Here is a 19,057-nt window from a genome sequence, read left to right as displayed (position 1 = left end):
CTTTCTATTAGGAAAAGGTTGCTCTCATCATGGGCTGTTTAATAGGTGTTAGTTAAGTAAAGCCAAATAGCCAATTGGCCTACATGTTTGTAATGGCATTTCTTTTGGTCTGACTGCTAAGCTAAATGCTGTTTAAAGGGTAGTTTTAAGTTGAGGCGATAATTTGGCTATTAGTGGAGCATATAATGCATGTAAAAACCCTTCCGGGCTGTCAGTTTTTGATTATTTATTGCTGAAGTCCTTAAATTGCAAGTGCAGGTTTTCTCAAGATAAAGGAAGAGGGACACCTCTTCTGTATCATTAAACTTGAACTCTTTTAAATACTCGTAAGATCTAAGCACTTATTTATCATGTGTAACTCAAAGTTGGCTACTGTTTGTTATGTTCTTTTCATTCCAATGTATTGCATCCTAGATAATTTGTACAATAATGACTCTCAAGTCATAATATACAAGTGCAGTTCTCCTCACTGACACTTTTTATTATTGTCCATGAATGAGACTTGTTCAGGATCTGAGATGGTCCTTCCCAGTGGTTGTGGAGGTAGATTGATCTTCTCGTAACCTTACAGAACCTGTTCAGATTAGGAATATGAATATACTTTAACATACCTAGCCATGGCTATGAATTTTAGAAGTGCCAAAGGCATATTAAGTAAGTTCAATTTCTGGCGAAGTTCAAACAGCTTGGATTTTTCATAGGCTGTGTGGGCCTGGTAAAGAAGACTAAAATAGAAAGTTAGTAGTATTTGCTAATGTTCTGTTACTTAATAAATTTAATGTGCTATTCTGCACTTGTTCAATCTTTGGTATCAAGACTTACAAATAACATGAATGACTAGGTTTTAAGTTAAGATTACAAAATTAATGATCAGATTGACTAATAAGCATTTCTTGAGTACTTCACAGTAGTCTATTGGAGCTTACCTGTCTCTATGCATGTGCTTTAGCCTTTAGCACCACCTCATTGTTCTTTAATGTTGTTGTTGTCGTTGTTGTTTCCATCTGGTGAGCATGTTATCTCTTTATATTTCTTCTTGATGTATTTCCTGCTAGTAGTCCCATTGCCATTTTTCTTAACGTGTTCCTGCTTCCACAAGTTCTTCCTTCCTGCACGTGGAGTTCTGAAAGACTTCATGACCGAGTGAAACACAGTTTCAGCGCTAGAACTGCCAATAATCTGATCAGCCACCCCGTGACACTTGAGGTCACCGTATCTTATGCGCGTCACTCTGCTATCACTGCCTCCTGCTCCCTCACCGGGGTTTGTGTTCACAGTTGGATAGTCGAGACTTCCAGTGTCATTTTGGTTCAGGTCCACAGTTATTTCATCAGGCAAAATGTCAGTTAAGTAAACTTCCGTGTTGAAGTTGAGGCCATGAGCAGCAGATTGATCCTGATGTGGAGGCACCATGCTTCCAGACTCGTTAAAATCTCCAGGTGAGTTCACTCCACCGGTTATAAATATGTCGATAAGCTCTTCAAGCGTCATAGCACCAGTCCTATTTGCCCCTAACCTTCTCCGGAACTCATTGAAATCTCGCACTACTTTTTCTAAGTAATCGTTTAGGACTTCATGGTTTGCCAAGTTGCTTCCGTTGTTATTGGCATGCTCCATCTGAATAATATGCCTTTGATCCAGATTTTAGGAATCAAAAAGCCACTGCAAAATCAATTAAACTGTGATGTACTATAAATTTTGAAGGTCCGCGCGGTTGTTTTTAGATGAAGTTTTAGCTGTTCTATCAATTTATGGTTGTGTAGACATGTGTTTCTCGTTTATGAGAAGAGTTCTAATAGCTCTCCTTTTGTACGAAGGGAAATTTTTTATTCGTACAACATGTGGTTTGTGTGTGAATACCAGCTCTAATAATACACTGCCTGTATCAAAAAGTTGTTACAATATGTATGGAACGTGCTTTAATAACATGGTTGGTAGTAATAATACTATTATGAATGTGATGTGAGTAATTTGAATTATATGGATTCTACTACTATTATAAATGGAAGACTAAAGTCTATTTTTTAGTCCTAAATCTATGTTCTATTTATAATTTTGGTCAAGAATATTAAGTTTGATACATTCAGGCCCTTAGCTTTTTTATTTGGTCCATTGTTTAGCCCGAAAATGATGGATGCATTAAAGAATAACGGTTTGCACATTTTGACTTGCTTATCTCTACTATCACTATTTGAGTGTGAGCTATTCTAGCTATAAATATTTCGGGGCAGAAATTTTAAACCCTAAACCCTGCTTTTTGGCCTAATCGGGTAAAAAAGGCTTTATGAAAATTTAACTAATGTAAAATAAATTAAATTCAATATATTCAAAAAAAATAGTGATCGGTCTATCACACTATCAAAACAGCAAAAAATAAAATCAAGCTACATATAATCAAATAAGTGGAAAATAAATACCTCCGTCTCTTAAAAATAGGAATTTTTGTATCGATACGCATTTTAATGAAAAATTGGTAAAATAAGATAAAGATAGAAAGAAAAGTGTGATAGTGGAAAATGAATCTCAACTCATTAGAAATAAGGGAGAACTTCCTTTAAATATAAAGTTTTTATTTTTAGGGACGGACCAAAAAGGAAAGAGTTCGATATTGCTGCGAGATCCTTTTCCAAATGAAGAAAAAGAGGAAATGCAGAGTTTGCGAACCGCAAAGAGAGGGTGATCAGTGAGCTGTGAAATTGGATGAGGCGGGAGGGAGTTGATTGATTTCTATGTATAAAATGCAAATCACCATTTAACGTATAAAATCTATTAGTTCTTGTTCAATGAATTGATTTATTTCCTGTTGACGTTACACCACATGGTAAAACTAATCGGAAACAACATCTTTTTCCGACTGCATTTTTCACCCCTCGCGACATGGATGGTGCACGTGGAGGAGAGGAAAGACAAAGGAATACAGGCAAAACACGAGAGAGCAAGCTAGAGGCGAAGAACCCGCAGAAGTACATACCATGATACTCTAATTTACATACAATGTAGGGGTTTTGGTTTCAGATTACAGTGTGTGAGCAACAAAACAAACTACATACTTCAAAATCCATTGAAGTGGGGAGCCTGTGTACCACCAAAGAGCTGCCTTTTTTCTGAGAAAATGAATATCCATTTGCCTCTTTTATGAGAAAGAAAGTACCGTGCCACTCGGTCTATCTCTAAGAATACAGGCGGCAGGAACCTGTTGGTTGTGAGGTGGTTTGAGGCATCTCCCTCAGGAAATAGCATCTCCATCACTTCAGTCTCCTGCATATCAGGCCTTCAAATACATCTTTTTTAGTTATATTTCAGGCTTCAAATACATATCCTGAAATTAAGCATTCATTGGCTTTTGATGAGGTCCAAAGGATCATAATCGTACGGATCTCCAGCTTTTACAAAACGGCCCTTCACACGCTTCCTGACATCAGCTCTTTCCTTGCGCGAAGCGTACCTTATTTTTTTATCAAACCTGTCAAAAGGCACAGCAGTTCCATAGTGAATTTAGACTCAGCAATCAAATTGGTTCTTACTTATCACATCATAATAGAATAACTGAAGCAATTGTCAAGCAACTCTACTTACTTGCGAGACTTCCTTTTCTCTTTGTATCGTAACACTGCATCGTCCCTGACAGCTGATGAAAACTGAACATCATATTGATGTTCCTCCATCATTACTGATGAAAAACCTCCATTCTCAGGGAGATCTCCGATGTTGCACTTGGTTGTCTGGCCTGAGAAAGAGATTGAGTGGGTAGATTGTGCTGGTCTTGGGACACAATCATTTGAATCAGATTTACAGCTTGTCATGGACTCGACTGATAATTGATTGCTGCAATCCTGCTTCAATGTTCCAACCTTCGAACTTGAGGCCTGAAATTATTTTTCAACAACAATGTATAAGATAGAAAGTCAGGCCAGTAAAAAACATCTCATCATGAAATATAAGAAATAGAAGGCAGACCTTTGCCGTCACACCCTTAACATTGCATTCATTGTCATACATATCACGCATTCCATAAAAGCTATCAGCTCCACCATTGTCAAAAAATTGTTGCGTTTCATCACGAGATTCGTCAAAGAGTGCTTCATAGTCGTCTAAACTCAACTCAGTGTCTGAGATATAAAAGTTCTGGGAGGGAACCTCTTGAGTGGGTCCAGGATCTTTCTTTGGCGGACTAGCCTACATGATCAAGAAACAGGTGCTTAATTGTTAGAAACTGCAAGGGTGTAAAATCGAACGGACTTAAAATATTAAAGGCAGCAAACTCAAATGATGAAACGGCCAAGCATAAGAATAATCAAGTAAATATGCTGCCAACCAACCATAACAAGTATAACTGTATCCTTTGACCCCAGCTATACGATTTTGACCAAGGGGGTTACGCAGGAGCAAAAGATATTCTTGAATTCCAAAAAATATTTGGAAGAATTTAGGGTTGTGCCACAGAAGGATCCATCCTTGAGATAAAGAACAGAGCACAGAGCGCACAGGAGCGATGAGGTAAAAATCCAGGGAGATGGGGAGCACTATTATTAGTGCTTACAGATTTCGGATACTTTGGTAGCGAGGGCGAAGTAGAATTAAGAAGAGAGAATGCAGTGAGATCAATTAAGAAGATATTACCAACTCTAATTGAATCGTAATGCCTGCTACTTATGTTAAAGAAGTAGGGTGGCTATGTTTATGCACTTGTTATTACTTGGACCTGCACTTTGGAAAAGTATTATACTACTCCATGTCTTTTATAAGGGTATGAAATGGTATTGCAAAATCGATAGAAATTTGTAGTAAGGATTACAAATCATCGATTTATTGTTTTTTGTGATGCCTATAAGTTATGTTCCTCCATTATTTAAAAGCTTCTAAATAGGTGTGCAAACTTGGAGAAGTTGTAGCTTGTGGGAGTCAGTTCTTTCCGAGTCAGTAATTAGTAGTATAAATTATTTTCTTTGATCAATCCAACAGCACCCTAGTTCATTTTGAAATCCTTTTGAACTTTATTTATATTTCAAGTCAAGAGAAGAATTGGAGGAAATGGTTCTTGTGAGGTTAAAACAAGTGCAGAAGTTAGAATTAATAGTACTCCATAAAGCAAGGTTAGTAACATACCTTCATGAAGCTTGGCTCAACCAACCTCAGCAACAGCCAAAAGAGCATGAATGCAGGGGAATCGGACCTATTATACATTAAGTTGAGACTAGATGATTTCTCTTTTGTAAATAAGAAGAAAAAGAAAGTAAATAAGCTAGTACCAAAAATAGAATGATGATTTAGGGAAAATAATAAACTGATTGTGGAAAACTTGCATGGTCCTCTTCAAGGACTTAACGAGAAGAAGAAGTTAGTTCTAAAACTTCTGAAGAGTTGAGATCCTTCGAGAATGAAGAATTACAAATGATTTTTGTACGTTAGGAGAATTAAAAGAGAAAGAAGTCTAATCTTAAGCTGAAATCTGTAACCCAACCAAAGCTAATAGCTTAAGCATAAGCAGCCATTTTCGAAAACAGTATAATGAGGAACCGTTTCCCCTACAATGCCGTTGGTGTGCTGAGCAAAAGCTCCAACTTTGTTCCTGATGTATTTCAAACTGAAAATTAAGTAATGACGAATATCTAAATCATAAATTACCTTCAGGTTCAGAGAATCAAGTGGTCCTCTTCCATCAAACTGCACAGCATCGGGAGCTATTATTTCCATACCAGTATCTTCTGTACAGCAATCCGCATGCGACAACTCACATCGGGAGGGACTTTCTTCTCTTTCTTCAAGTCTCATCGGATCTGGTTCAGGATTACTAATTGACTTATCAACAGAAAAGAAGGACCAGATCCTTGAAAAATCAGCTGCCGAAGGGCAGCCAGAATACAAATTTATCATCTCTCTCTTATGCTCAACATCTGAAGCCGGTACAGCAGCATGGCCAGACCAGTTGCAGTCTTGACAAAGTGAGGTGCTCTCTTGGATGCACCTCGTTATCGCAGGCTGAGAGTGGCATCTTTCACATAAAAGCGTCCTCAAGTGGCGCTTCGAAAGAGCATTTGCAGAATGAACATTCCGATCACAGGATAAGCACAAGCAAGCAGCATCAGACCTACAATGGATTATGGATCTTTGCTCCCCGCAAAAATCGCACAATCGACCCATTAGACTTCACCGCTGCAACTCTCTACTCTGCAAGTAAATTTCACCACATCAATTACTTAACCGAATCCAAACAATCTACCTAACTCAGATAGAAACGAAATTTAAAGCAAAAAATCACATAATCAAAGCTTCAATTTCCTGTTTGTGCTTACCTAATTACAAAATATAGCAAACAGATCGTATTAATACGCAACTAGCACTGAACAAGTTTTCTTCGATAAAGAGCTGGAAACTTTCAATTAAGACGTAAGCAATCAGTTTTTTCAGCTGAACACGTTAAACTAGAGACGAAAAAACACTTGTTCTCTCGAATCGAAGCCAGATCATCACCAAATTAGAGAATAAAGGAAGAAAAAGTAGAATAAATCAAACAATCGCCACAAATCAACAAGATCCTTGACGATTAAAGAGATTTCCTAGCTCAAAACAATTAAAAAAACGAAAGAGAAAAGCAAATTACCAGCAGAAGCAATTGAGGAAGCCGGAACTAGGAAAAAAAGCGGTTCCTAGGAGGCGGAGGTGGTGAAGTAGGAGCGATGATGGAACTGATAAGGCGAAGGAAAAGGTGAAGAAGAGATAAGAGTAGCGTTGGGCAAATGAGAACCAAAAGATGGGACAGTTGAAATGGAAATATCCCTTTTTCTGCACTTTTTGAATAATTTATTACCACTTTTAATTATCGCGAAAAGGGAGCGCGATATTTGTATAAGTCGCTGTTTCGTTTCAAGCTTGCTTTGGTATCCGACTCTATCCTACTCTCTTCAATTATTTTACTTATATTCTATCAAACAATATGACTCCTTGCTTTAATAGATATTTTTTCTTGAGTTGCACTTTTGTAGTAGATATTTTTCTTCTTCTTTTTCTAGTTGTAGCTATGAAGATTTTATTTGTTAGATATTTTTGGTGTTTCTCTTTACTCTCTTTCTTTTTTTGGTTAGAGGCTAAAATCTACATTGGAAGGTTCACTCATTAGGCAAGGGTGGTGGCGGCGGTTACGTGGAGGATGCTGTGAAGTCTCCATCATATACCTAATCATAGAATTGTCTGAGGCAAGGAGTGGATACCGCTAATTTCGAGTGGTTTCGTGTAAGGATGTGAGGATGGTATGACAGAACCGGAAGTGGCGATTTTATAGCGGAGTTTGAACTAGAAATCTAAAATCGTTGATTATTATTCGAACCGAAATATAGGCATATATTGTATCTATAAGTCTGATTTTGGTTCAGGATTTTTGAAATCGTAATCGGCTAGCAATTGAATGTTTTAGATTAAACCTAAAGTCAAACAACACAATTGGAAAAACTGGAAAGTTTGTGGAAAATAAAAATAATGCTGAAAATGAGAAAAAACGATGATTTTGAACCATCTCATTTGTTAGGCTATCGATGATTTTGAACCATCTCTTTTGTTAGGCCAGTACGCTCTGGTGGAGGTAAGATGTTTTGTGTGTTCGACTGTGTTGTTAGTGTGAATTCTTAAACTGGTACTTTGGTACGGAGTATTTCTTTTTCTCATGATACTCTAGAAGGTTTGAGCCTTTTGACATAAAAAAAAAAAAAAAAAACAAAACAAATCGCTAATTGTGTGCAAATTTAAAAATGAGCATTTTTAGGTAAGAAACTAAGAATAGTGCTATTAAGTCATATAGTAACCACACTAATACTATTTTGTTTCGAAATTCATGAGATTGTGTAGAAAGTTATATACTTATATAGTACTCCGTACTAGTATAAATTAGATTAATGCACTAGCGTAAGCTTTATTATTTATTAATGATATTATTCTTAAATTACGAATATATGTTCATTATAGTTATTCACATTATGTTCAGATAACTTTTCCTTTTCTACGTACTGATATACACACTAAAATTGTCTTATTTTATTTGTTTTTTAATTTATTTTTCAGATGTTTTAACAAGCTTATCATTTAATAATGACTAGATAAAGTAAACTGTATTAATGATAAATTAGGAAATGTGTACTAGAAGTGTTGAATACTGAAGAAGCATGATAAATGTATTAAATTCAACATAAGTAGCGGTTGAAACTAAAAGGGTAAAATAAAATGAATTAATAATTCTCGCGATCATTATCGATCTTGTAATCGGTCTATGACTCTAGTCTCTGTATTATAGTTTCAGTTTAATCGGAATTGTAACTAATGCGCATGCAGAAAAAATAGAGGCTATATTTTCTATATTTTAAAAAAAAAATTGTAGATAATTTAAATTATTGATGAAGACTTAAATTGGATAAATTTAAAAATTTATAACAAAAAGAAGTTTATAGTAAGAGCTCAAACCCATGTTATGATAAAAAATATTTGTAATAAATTTTTATTTTGGACAATTGGTGTATATCAAAGTTTCAGTTTAATCGGAATTGTAACTCGTGCAAATGTAGACAAAATATTAGCAAAGGCTATATTTTATTTGAAAATATATTTTTAGATTATTGAAATTATTGATGGATACTTAAATTTGGATAAATTTAAAATTTTTATAGTAATAAAAAGATACGGAATAAAATTTTAGTTAGCCCATGTTATATCAGTTGGGTCGGCCCCACACAAACGTTTGTTCTTATGATGATAGAGACCAGTAATTTTTATCTGAAATAAATTTTGTTTTTTTGGTATTTATAAATTTATCTTTATTATTACATTTATAACAATTTGACTTTGTTGTACCTAATAAATTAACATACAGGAACATAGTTTGTTCATAATATTGAAGATAATGCAATAGTAATTAAAAAGTAAGAATGACAATAAATTTATAAGAAAAATTTTCTACATCCCACATATAAAAGTCAAGCTTTAAGTTAATGCTAAAAATACTCTAAAAATTTCCATATGAGAAAATAATTTTCAGAATTGAAAATAAAATATAGTATCATTTGATATTAACATATGTAAAGAATATAAACTAGTAGTACAAGTGTAACACAATCTATCAAAGTCTTTAAGATATCATTAATACAATCTATGGAAGTCTTTAAGATATCATGAATAACATATTCATGTTCTATAAAGAGAATTAATATAGTTTATGGCTTGAAGAAAATAAAATGAAAAACAGTTGACCATGAAATTATATACTCCCTCTGTCCCACGTTACTTGAGTCATTTCTCTTTTGCACTCGTTTTGAAAAAATAATAATAAATAGTTAAAGTGGAGAGAAAGAAAAGCAAGAGAAAGAATAATGTAGAGAATAGTCTTAACTATAGTATTCTCTTTTTTCTTTATTTTTTCTTCACTTTAACTATTTATTATTATATTTTCAAAACGAATGCGAAAAAGAAGTGACTCAAGTAACGTGCGACGGAAGGAGTATGGCACAATGAAGCAATTCAAGTTGGAGAGCTATCAATCGTACTAAAAGGTAGATCAACATATTAGTTGGACCAATAATTATCGAGGTGCCGATAATATGGTGGTAAAGCTTGTTTTATTAAAAAGGAAAATTTGTTTTAGTCCTCGAGCTTTGGATTGGTACCAATATTAGTCAGTAACGTTTAAAAATATCATTTGATGCTTTAAGTTCGATTTAATATTGTTTGAACTAAGATGACTATTTAGATTTTTTAGAAAAAAATACGCTCAGAAGTCAGACCAATTAAAAGCATCTCAATCAATTTACTCTCTCTTTATTTAAAAAATTGAGGGAACATTTTTTAGTCCTTAACTATGGATTGATTTTAACTTTGATCCGTAAGGTTTAAAAATATCTTATGAAGTCCTTTAACTTCGATTTGATATCTTTTGAACTTCTTTTTCACCGTTTAGATATTTTTTGGAGCGAAACTACCCTCATGTTCCTAGAAGGCATTTCAGTTAATTTGTAATGAAAAAGAGATACGACTTTCAGCCACAATTCAACTTTTCAAATAATTTGATATCGTTTTGCAATTTTAATCGAACTTTCTTCATGTATCTCTCCTTTTCTCTTCCTCTTCATGACATGAACTATTATTATAGTAGGTGAAGATAATGTTTTATCCCAAATCTTATTTACAAATTGTTCTTTTATATTGTTTATGTGAATTATAAGAGAAGCGCTACTTATGTCACTTACCACACCTCTCTTGGTTTTCCCTTCGAATATAACTATTTTTTCGTCATTTTTTTTTCTCCATGCTCCAATCATTTATTATAGCAAATTGTTTTATAATCAGATCCAATCACTGCTTTTCTCTTTGTTTGGGGAAACATAGAACAAATATCCTATTCACAATCTCGATTTTCGTTTCAATTTGAGGTGAACCAATGCACAAAATGTTGTTTTTTTCCAATTAATAGTCATCCAAATTCATCATGAAAGGTATGCCTCAGTCCTCTTTATCGCACGCTTACGCGTGAATTGTGTTTATTGATATCTCTGTTTCAGTCGCATGGATTGTTTATTGTTGGGTTACTATGTATTCGCACACTCGCGATTTCATTGTACAGATCAGTGAGTATAACTTTTGGATCAATGCTCGTTAAGATCATCAATGTCTATCATCTTTCAATCCAATTTTCCCATCTTTATTTTCCACATCAATAGTAAGGGAAAATAATTGGTTCTTCAAACATAAATTAGTGGGATATTACTCTCTCAAAGCTTAATTTTAATGTTTGAGAGTTGGTTGAATGATCATAAGTCAATAAATATCAATGTTCTAGATGTGTTCAACCTTACAGGTTTATTGGGATTTATTTTATTGTTTCTGCAACTAATCCCAATTATCAACTGTAAGTTTTTGTATGTTTTGGATTTTTGAGGACACTAGTCAATATCTAGTTTTGTCTAGTTTTGGTTCTTTCTGTATTCTCCATCGTAAATATTTATTTTCCTGATAGAGTCAAGGTTGAAACTTGGAATTGTTGAACTTCTCACGTTGCATGATGTGATCGAAGCAAATGATTCTCCTGAGCCGAAGTCTGTCGATCAGTGGCTCAGCTTCTCTTTCTTGCTTGTGTACATAAACTTAGACGTTAGACTGTACCCCTTGCTTCACAATATTTCGTAAAGGGTATTTTTGTCAAAATACAAGTCTCGCTGTTGAATGTGGTTAATTAAGATGGTTTACGTTCTCTAGGATTGTCCAAATTTGTGAACAATGCAACACAATGGCAACAGTCATTGGCTTTATTCCATACTCTAGTGCCATGTAATTTAATTTCTGGTTTCTTTCGCAAAGTCTCTTCTGGTTCATCCATTTGTCATTTAGGGTTTGTCCCGAATAATCATAAAATTATGATGCTAGTTTTGTTGTCCATTTTCCCACTAATATACTAGTAGACTAGATGTTGAGTATCAATATGTTGTTTTGTGTAATTTGGAGTATATCTTTATTGTATATTGTGATGTGACATAAAGAAAGTTATATTTACATTGCAACCACATGATCCTAACTTTATAGAGAGATGTACAGAAAAGCTTCAGAGTATGTTCATATGTCTGAATAGAAGACACCTATAGTAACACAAAAGAAGATTTGAGAATAGTGCAAACTTATTAAGGACGACTAAAAATCCAGTAAATGTTTAGTGATTGCAAGATTATCCTATTTTGAAATGGTAAAAGAAACTGAAAATTGGGACAACAACTAATAAGTTCATCCTTTGACTTGATCAATGCCGGAATTGTTCAACTTTTTGTAGCTTTGCGCTAGGATGCCTCAATTACTATTGATTTATTTGATTATTTTTGTTTTTATTCAATCAATGAATATTTACCATCCAAATGTATCTTTCCTACATGGTAGAACTTTTAACAAACTCTGTATGAAGGTTGTCATGTTCAACTACCTTCAACATATCTATACCATTCAACATTCAAATGTCGGATGGCTTGTTTGGAATAGGGATAAATCAATTCCTGGATAAAAATGATGAATGCAATGTATTGCTTTGAATGATCTTTTCTTCTTATGAGAAATTCTCAACGGACTCTCTGTTTCGGGTGCCCTCCTTTCTTGGGCATCTCCGATTTTTATGTTGTATATTGCTAGTATTTAGTTGACTTTCATGTATACTCAGTGTAATATATTCACTTAGCCGGTATATAGGTATGGTGTTATGATTCCTGGAGATGATGGTGCAGTGCTTAGACGGGCTGAAACATTTGTGTTCTGCTATTGTAAATTGTTGTGACTCTGAGATATACAAGCAACCAAGGGGCTTGGAATGTCCTGAAGCTCTAGCGAGGGAGACAATGTGTATGTCATCTCATTTTTTTAAAATTTATCAATTACTTCGAGTGCAAATAAGCATCATCTTTCTATATTTGTTTCATATTCTTTTCGTATAAAGATAGAATACATGCACATTACAGTGAATCTAGTGTGACATGCTATAATTTTTTTAGAGTTTGTGTAATTAATCATGGTTACCATCCTCTGGATGTCCATATGCTCATGTCCATATGTCCAGCCTGGAAAATCGCTATTACTAACATTATTGTCATTTCATTGCTAATATTGAGCACCTTCAACTTTCAAATATTTACCCCATTTATATACTCGCTAATCCAATTCATGTACTATAGTGAACTGAACATAGTTTGTTAGTGGAATTTTCTCTATGAATGGAGAAAATTTAGAATGTGCTATTGGAATTATACGCGAGCAAGTAAACAAAACTTGGGAAACAAAATAGTTGGCCATCTAATCAATGGACTTTTTTTTACATTTTGCCACTTAATATTTCTTTGTTTACACTTGCAACTGTGTTGCGGATTCAAGAGGGCATATAGATATTGACCTATTAATTTTAGCGAGTGTCAAATTTTAAGTTGTATTCTCTTATTCCATCCATGATGATCTAAGAATATAACCATTTTTCTTTGGTCTCATCACTACTCAAATGTAGTCAGTGTTAGTGAAATTGAAGCTTTGTATGAATTATTTAAAAAGATTAGTAGTGCTGTTATTGATGACGGCCTGATACACAAGGTAATCACTGCTAGTTGTTCTTATGTTCTATACAATTTTTCTTTCATTTACTTATAATATTGGATTCTGACTTGGCTTCCTTTTCTACATTATATGGCCACCTCCAGGAAGATTTCCAACTTGCATTATTTAAAACAAATAAAAAGGAGAGCCTATTTGCTGACAGGGTTAGTTTCCATGCGCCAAATACTGCAAATTCCTTTAACATGTCAGACATGGTTAGTGTCATCAGCCTAATACTTTAAAGAGTAAAGGTCAATTTTGGTTCTAAATATATGACCAAAATACGAATTTGGTCCAAAACATTCACTTTTTGAAAAACAGGTCCATAACAAATGAAATCATTGTCGGAGTGGTCCTTTTGTTGATGGATCCGTAAAAAAACTAACGGTCATGCCACTGTGCAATTAGCATTGACCGTTAGTTTTTTGACAGAACCATCTGAAAAAAGACTACTTCGTCGATGAAGAGACTAGAGTGGACGTGCAGTGTGTGATATCACTCGATCTAACAGGTCCAGAGGATTCGACTATATTTTAGAGGCTACAAGATCATGAAACTATCAGACAGGGGTCGTTGGATGCACTTTATTTCTTCAAAACCTCAACCCACTACACTACAACTAGCACATGGAAGTAAAGGATCGATCTCACGAGGACGAATGTGTTACGAAACTGCATTTGAGGATGTTTTGGGAAAGGGTGGGTGGCTGCTGCCACGCAATTTTGTGGGTCGAGAACTTAAAATTACTAGGTCTGAGAGACTTAAACTACTTTACTCTACCTACTGGGTCTAAGAAATGAGGACCTACGGAAGATGCATGACTTAGAGAAATGAGATATTTTAAAGTTCTAAGACAACTGGAGTTAACTTAACTAGATGGACTTTCCTAATTTGGACAAACATGGATAAAGCGAAAAGTGGGGACAAGTTTCCTTAAACAACCAGGGTCTGGAAAAGCATGCAGAAAAGTAAAAAGACAATGCAGACAGTACTGACAGGGTCTGGAGAACCTACAGAAAAAGCAAGGTACATGCAGAAAGTACTGACAAAAGCAAATCTGGTTCTAACTACCAACAACGTCATCTTCTTCGGGAATCAAACAAGAATAGCAGATAAAACAGAGTATTAAATACCATGAAAACAGAGCAAACTTCAGATCTAAACTTAAAACGAGGAATTAAAGCCTAAACTAACAGATCTACGCTACTGGACCTAAAGTATGCAGAAACAGAAAGTAAATAGCCATAATCATGCAAAACGTAAACAACAAACATCAGATCTACGAGACTCTAACTCAAATCCACCACGATTCAACAAATTCAAACATCTCCATACGTAAATCCACAACCTCCATCAACAAACCAACAGATTTCAGCTCCAAACATCCAACAATCAACAAGAACGAAAGCGAAAAGCAAGAAATAAACGTCAACTCAGTGATATCCGACAAAAACCAACATAAACTTCCATAATAACGAGAACTAAGTTCGAATCCAGTAGATCAAAGCAAGAACTAGAGTTATAAAACTAAAAACCAACAAGTACTTGAAACCGAAAGTAAACAAAACAAAGCAAGATAAATATTGTTTCTTCGCCTTCACAAGGCGGTGTTACACAGCAGCAAAACAACGATGAACCACCACGGTAGCCAGGATCACTCCATCTCCAAGTGCGCAGCAAGTGAAAATGAGGAATTTGAAGTGTGGAACTAAGGAATGGAACAAGAGCTTGAGCTAAGAGTGTGCGTAGAAGTGGTTGTCTTGTTCTTCAAGGTTGAGCTCTTATATATGTGAGGCTCTGATCTCTAGGGTATCCTTCTGGTAATTAGATGCTTTTACCCTTGAATAAGACTCTTTAAAATAATCTGCTCATGCTCAATTCTGCTCTTGTTGCCAACTTTTAATTCTTCCAGGTCCGAACGACGACATTTGATTTTCACTTCAATTTTATCTCTTTTGCATCTGCCAGGTCTGGTAACAACAACTCCTAGGTCCAACAGATTTATTACGCACCTGAACTCATAAACACAGATTAGCGCCCCAAATGCACAGAATTTTAACCCAAAACCAATGCAAGAAACGAGCCTTATCAGTCGACCTTTTTATTTGTTATGGACCTGTTTTTTAAAAAAGTGAGTGTTTTGGACCAAATTCGTATTTTGGTCATATATTTAGGACAAAAGTTGACCTTTACTCTACTTTAAATAACTTAAGTTTATCCTACAAGTTGTTGCATATTTAATTGAAATTCACTTGCAAGTTAAGTTGTTCTCTTGAGTCTTGAAGAGTCGCACTCAACTGATGTACATTTTACTTATATTTTTAACATTGTTGATTTGAAGTCGAACTTATTTTAAATTGAGCATCTTGTGTTTTCAAACTGCAATTTTCTTCTGTCTTTGGCATTGTTGCTGGTATTATTGTACGATCACTACTGTCGTTTTTGTTAGTTTAATGCATATAATTTTTTTTCTTTCAGGTATTCGACTTGTTTGATACAAAGCACAATGATATATTAGACTTTGAAGAGTTTGCTCGTGCTCTTTCTGTTTTCCACCCAAATGCTCCTGTTCGTGACAAGATTGAATGTAAGTTTCACATTTCCATGGTTGGTTGTGTTTCTCTGCCAGATTTGTTTTCGTAATGTACATATATAATTTATACTCCCCCCGTCCCCAAAGAATATGCACTTTAGGTCCGACACAGGTTTTAATGTAAAATTGGTAAAGTAAGAGAAAAGTAGAGAAAAAGTAATCAAAGTTTTGTTAGTAGAGAATGGATCCAACCTCATTAGAGAGAAAAAACTTTCCAAAATTACAAAGTGCATATTCTTGTGGGAGGGACTGAAAAGAAAAGAGTGCATATTTTTGTGGGACGGAGGGAATATCAATTATGAATCCTCCAAAAGCCTCTACCACTTGTGATTAGGGGTGAGCATTCGGGTTTCGGTTAGGATTTTTGCTTAAATCGAACCAAAACCGAAAAACTAATTAGTTCAAAACCCAAACCGAACCGAACCCGAAAAACTAAAAGTCGAACTAAACCGAAAATATATGAAATAACTGAAAAACCGCAAAAACCCAAAATTAATATATACATATATATACTAAATATTATATAGAAGATATTAAAAGACGATATGTATATGTATAATATTAAATTAATAGAATACATATATATATAATATTAAATTTAAAATATAATTTAGTTTTTTGGTTTTCGATTTTTTATTTCGTTCGAATCAAACCGAAAAATCAAAAATTTTATATTTTTAAAATCGAACCAAACCGAAAAACCAAAAAAATCGAACTGAATTTCAAAATTTCAGTTTGGTTCGGTTCGAATATTCGGTTTTCAGTTTTTTTCTCACCTCTACTTATAATTTTTCTTCCAACTAATGATGTCAAACTTTCTATCTTACAGTTTCCTTCCAACTATATGATCTTAAGCAACAAGGATTCATTGAAAGGCAAGAGGTAATCTCTTCTTTCTTGGATGAAAACTACCACAATTCTATGTATTTTCGTAAGAAGATATGTCTCCATTTATATATTTCTTCATGATAGTATCCCTGCTAATATATTGTGTAAAGGAAGTTCTTATGAACACATAAAATTCATTTCCTGAATTCTTGGTGCCAATATATTTCGGTGATATATGCTCGATCATTTATTCTCCAAGATATATTGCGGGGATTGTTCGGCTAAATGCAGGTAAAACAAATGGTGGTTGCCACGCTAGCTGAATCTGGAATGAACCTCTTGGATGATGTTATAGAAAGCATCATAGATAAGGTGAACCCCTAGCTAAGTTCTAATTCGGTATTCTTGGTGGTTTCCATATCTCTATAACTTTTCGCTTCTATATCTGCATCTGCAAGTTACTATTTATTGTGGATTGTGAGTGTGGGACTGTTAGCCTTATTGATTTATGTGTATTATATAATCAATTGTATTAAAAGACTGATGGTGAAGATGTCTTTACATACGTATGTATATCGAATACAGATGTCGACTCTAGTTGTGCCACATATATTATGGCGTTCCCATGTAGATGGAGGTTGGATGTATATTTTATTAGATAAGCAATGTCAACGAGGAAGTCTAGCACTTGTATTCTTAGTCATCTTTGAATAATGCTTGCTTGCACACTTCGTGGATGAAAACAATGGCATCCTAGTGGAATCCAGGTATACTTAGCTAGTAAACTTTATATGCAGTGTATATCAAAGATATAAGGCATTGCAGATGTGATTGATATTCACAATAAGTCCAGTGTGACTATGACAACTTTGTAGATGTGATTGAAGATTCATATTACTCATACGTTTTCAGTATCCTGTTATACACAGTTACCTATTTTTTTATGTTGGTCTTGAACAAGTCCACCGAGTTACTCAGTGTTCTTTTGTAATTATTTTAGTTTTATATCATGACTTGGTTTCAGACATTTGAGGAAGCAGATACCAAACATGATGGGAAGATTGACAAAGAAGAATGGGGTAACCTTGTGTTGCGACATCCGTCTCTCTTAAAGAATATGACCCTTCAATACCTCAAGTAAGTTTATATTGCATCTTTGATAAAAATAATCTCAATCTTGTTCAACTAATATCTGGAACCAGCTTAGACCTTGGAGGACCGAGGGGAAGTTGAATGATGGATTTGATTCTTGTGGTGTGTGTACTTAATTTATTAATTGAATGCTTCAGTTAAATCTCCTCAATTTCATTTCTGTATGTAATCTAGAAAGTAGTGCTAATCCATCTTCCTTCAGGAATTTTTGTTGATAACAAGTTAACAACCAACTCTACTCTACAGTGACTAGACAGTAGACATAAACAATCAAAGATGAATATGACAACGTTGTTTGTTGTGGTCTCTGCGAAAAGTAGACAAGGGTGTAAAATGTATCTAGTAACATGTTTCTTACAGTTTTAGGGATATTTTTGAATCATGTGACATCATTTTGTGGAAACAAATCCATAAGTCATTTTCATATCCGTCTATAAAGCCTACTGACGGATATAGCTTGTTTCAGTAGCTTTAGTTTACTGAGTGAAACCTAAAATGTATCTATGTGAAATATTGTATGGTTTAATATCACTTGTTGTATAACTCTTGACTTTATTTTATGAGAGTAACTTTGGTTGACAGAGACATCACGACCACGTTCCCCAGCTTTGTATTTCACTCCCAAGTTGACGATACCTTGGATAAATGACCTCTGGTCACAAGTATGGAATATTGTTGTTTGGAATTCAAACACAATGGTGACGCTCTATATAAGATCTGCTAAACGAAAGTTTGAACCAACTGGATGCAGAGGTGAAAATGCTGAATTCTTTTGTTCCTTCACTGTGCGGATCGATCAGCATTCAATGAAACAAGGCTTGATTTGGTTGTATTTGGTTTTCTGAGCTTACTTTATATTGTCATAGAAGATAGTATATCAGTGATATGTGGATAGAATATGTTATTTTCATCAAGTGTACCTCTATGTGACGTGATCTCTCGTTCAATTTAGCAATTTTTGAAAGTCATTTTATTCAATTTCAAACAAAGATTAGTTATTGTTGTTGTTTTCCAACATATACTATTAAAAAATGTTTCACAATATCAAATAAAACATGAGCTGTGAAAGAAATCAATTGGTTATATTTTCTATAACAAGTAACGCTATGGAGTTAAAAAAAATTGTACCATTATAACACGGAAAAGTTACACAAGATTTTGTATAACACGCGTGCCTAATATGACTTTTTCTTTATTTCTTTTGTCCACTTAAAACTGTGTTTTATGAAATTTATTTTTAGTATGAAACTAATTTTAGAGAATTAATCATAAATGAAAAACATGAAATTATTTTTATAGACTGAGAGAAGCGTTATTTCATCCAAGAAAAATATAGTCTTGTGTTTTTTATTTTGATCTATCTACCAAAATTAGTTTTATCCATTTATCATAAGT

General features: G+C 34.3%; 3 protein-coding genes across 4 annotated transcripts; 1 reads left to right on the top strand and 2 right to left on the bottom strand.

Annotated features, from left to right (window-relative positions):
• Positions 1-8: 8 nt before the first annotated feature.
• On the bottom strand, positions 9-1,822 carry LOC125201437. Its single transcript, XM_048099553.1, has 2 exons — positions 927-1,822; positions 9-574 (listed from the first exon to the last, which is right to left on the bottom strand). The coding sequence occupies exon 1, from the start codon at positions 1,615-1,617 to the stop codon at positions 964-966; it is 654 nt and encodes a 217-aa protein (XP_047955510.1). The 5' UTR covers positions 1,618-1,822; the 3' UTR covers positions 9-574; positions 927-963.
• A 1,119-nt stretch (positions 1,823-2,941) lies between these two features.
• LOC125201413 (zinc finger protein CONSTANS-LIKE 10-like) lies at positions 2,942-6,766 on the bottom strand. Of its 2 annotated transcripts, none has more exons than XM_048099515.1 (6): positions 6,602-6,766; positions 5,626-6,163; positions 3,958-4,176; positions 3,577-3,866; positions 3,374-3,463; positions 2,942-3,271 (listed from the first exon to the last, which is right to left on the bottom strand). In XM_048099515.1, the coding sequence occupies exons 2-6, from the start codon at positions 6,139-6,141 to the stop codon at positions 3,052-3,054; spliced, it is 1,335 nt and encodes a 444-aa protein (XP_047955472.1). In that variant the 5' UTR covers positions 6,142-6,163; positions 6,602-6,766; the 3' UTR covers positions 2,942-3,051. The 2 variants fall into 2 exon arrangements, with proteins under 2 accessions (XP_047955472.1, XP_047955464.1); XM_048099507.1 differs by having other exon boundaries at positions 5,626-6,168; positions 6,602-6,765.
• Positions 6,767-10,342: 3,576 nt separating this feature from the next.
• Positions 10,343-18,589, top strand: LOC125201686 (calcineurin B-like protein 3). Its single transcript, XM_048099900.1, has 9 exons — positions 10,343-10,469; positions 12,202-12,351; positions 13,004-13,086; positions 13,194-13,253; positions 15,568-15,676; positions 16,512-16,564; positions 16,802-16,882; positions 17,535-17,647; positions 18,245-18,589. The coding sequence occupies exons 2-9, from the start codon at positions 12,225-12,227 to the stop codon at positions 18,309-18,311; spliced, it is 693 nt and encodes a 230-aa protein (XP_047955857.1). The 5' UTR covers positions 10,343-10,469; positions 12,202-12,224; the 3' UTR covers positions 18,312-18,589.
• The last annotated feature ends 468 nt before the right edge of the window (positions 18,590-19,057 follow it).

This window comes from Salvia hispanica, chromosome 1 (assembly GCF_023119035.1).
Source record: "Salvia hispanica cultivar TCC Black 2014 chromosome 1, UniMelb_Shisp_WGS_1.0, whole genome shotgun sequence".
Lineage (NCBI taxonomy): Eukaryota > Viridiplantae > Streptophyta > Magnoliopsida > Lamiales > Lamiaceae > Salvia > Salvia hispanica.
Note: the sequence above shows the minus strand (reverse complement) of the source record. Positions and strands in the feature narration are given on the sequence as shown.

Bases quoted from the DNA above. Each gene is read 5' to 3' on its own strand.
- LOC125201437 (XM_048099553.1), bottom strand. From the start codon at position 1,617: ATGGAGCATGCCAATAACAACGGAAGCAACTTGGCAAACCATGAAGTC.
- LOC125201413 (XM_048099515.1), bottom strand. From the start codon at position 6,141: ATGGGTCGATTGTGCGATTTTTGCGGGGAGCAAAGATCCATAATCCAT. The intron at 3,867-3,957 runs GTCTGCCTTCTA...AAATAATTTCAG, and splicing joins TTAAGGGTGTGACGGCAAAG to GCCTCAAGTTCGAAGGTTGG. The intron at 3,464-3,576 runs GTAAGTAGAGTT...GCCTTTTGACAG, and splicing joins GAGAAAAGGAAGTCTCGCAA to GTTTGATAAAAAAATAAGGT.
- LOC125201686 (XM_048099900.1), top strand. From the start codon at position 12,225: ATGATGGTGCAGTGCTTAGACGGGCTGAAACATTTGTGTTCTGCTATT. The intron at 12,352-13,003 runs GTATGTCATCTC...ACTCAAATGTAG, and splicing joins TCTAGCGAGGGAGACAATGT to TCAGTGTTAGTGAAATTGAA. The intron at 16,565-16,801 runs GTAATCTCTTCT...GGCTAAATGCAG, and splicing joins GATTCATTGAAAGGCAAGAG to GTAAAACAAATGGTGGTTGC.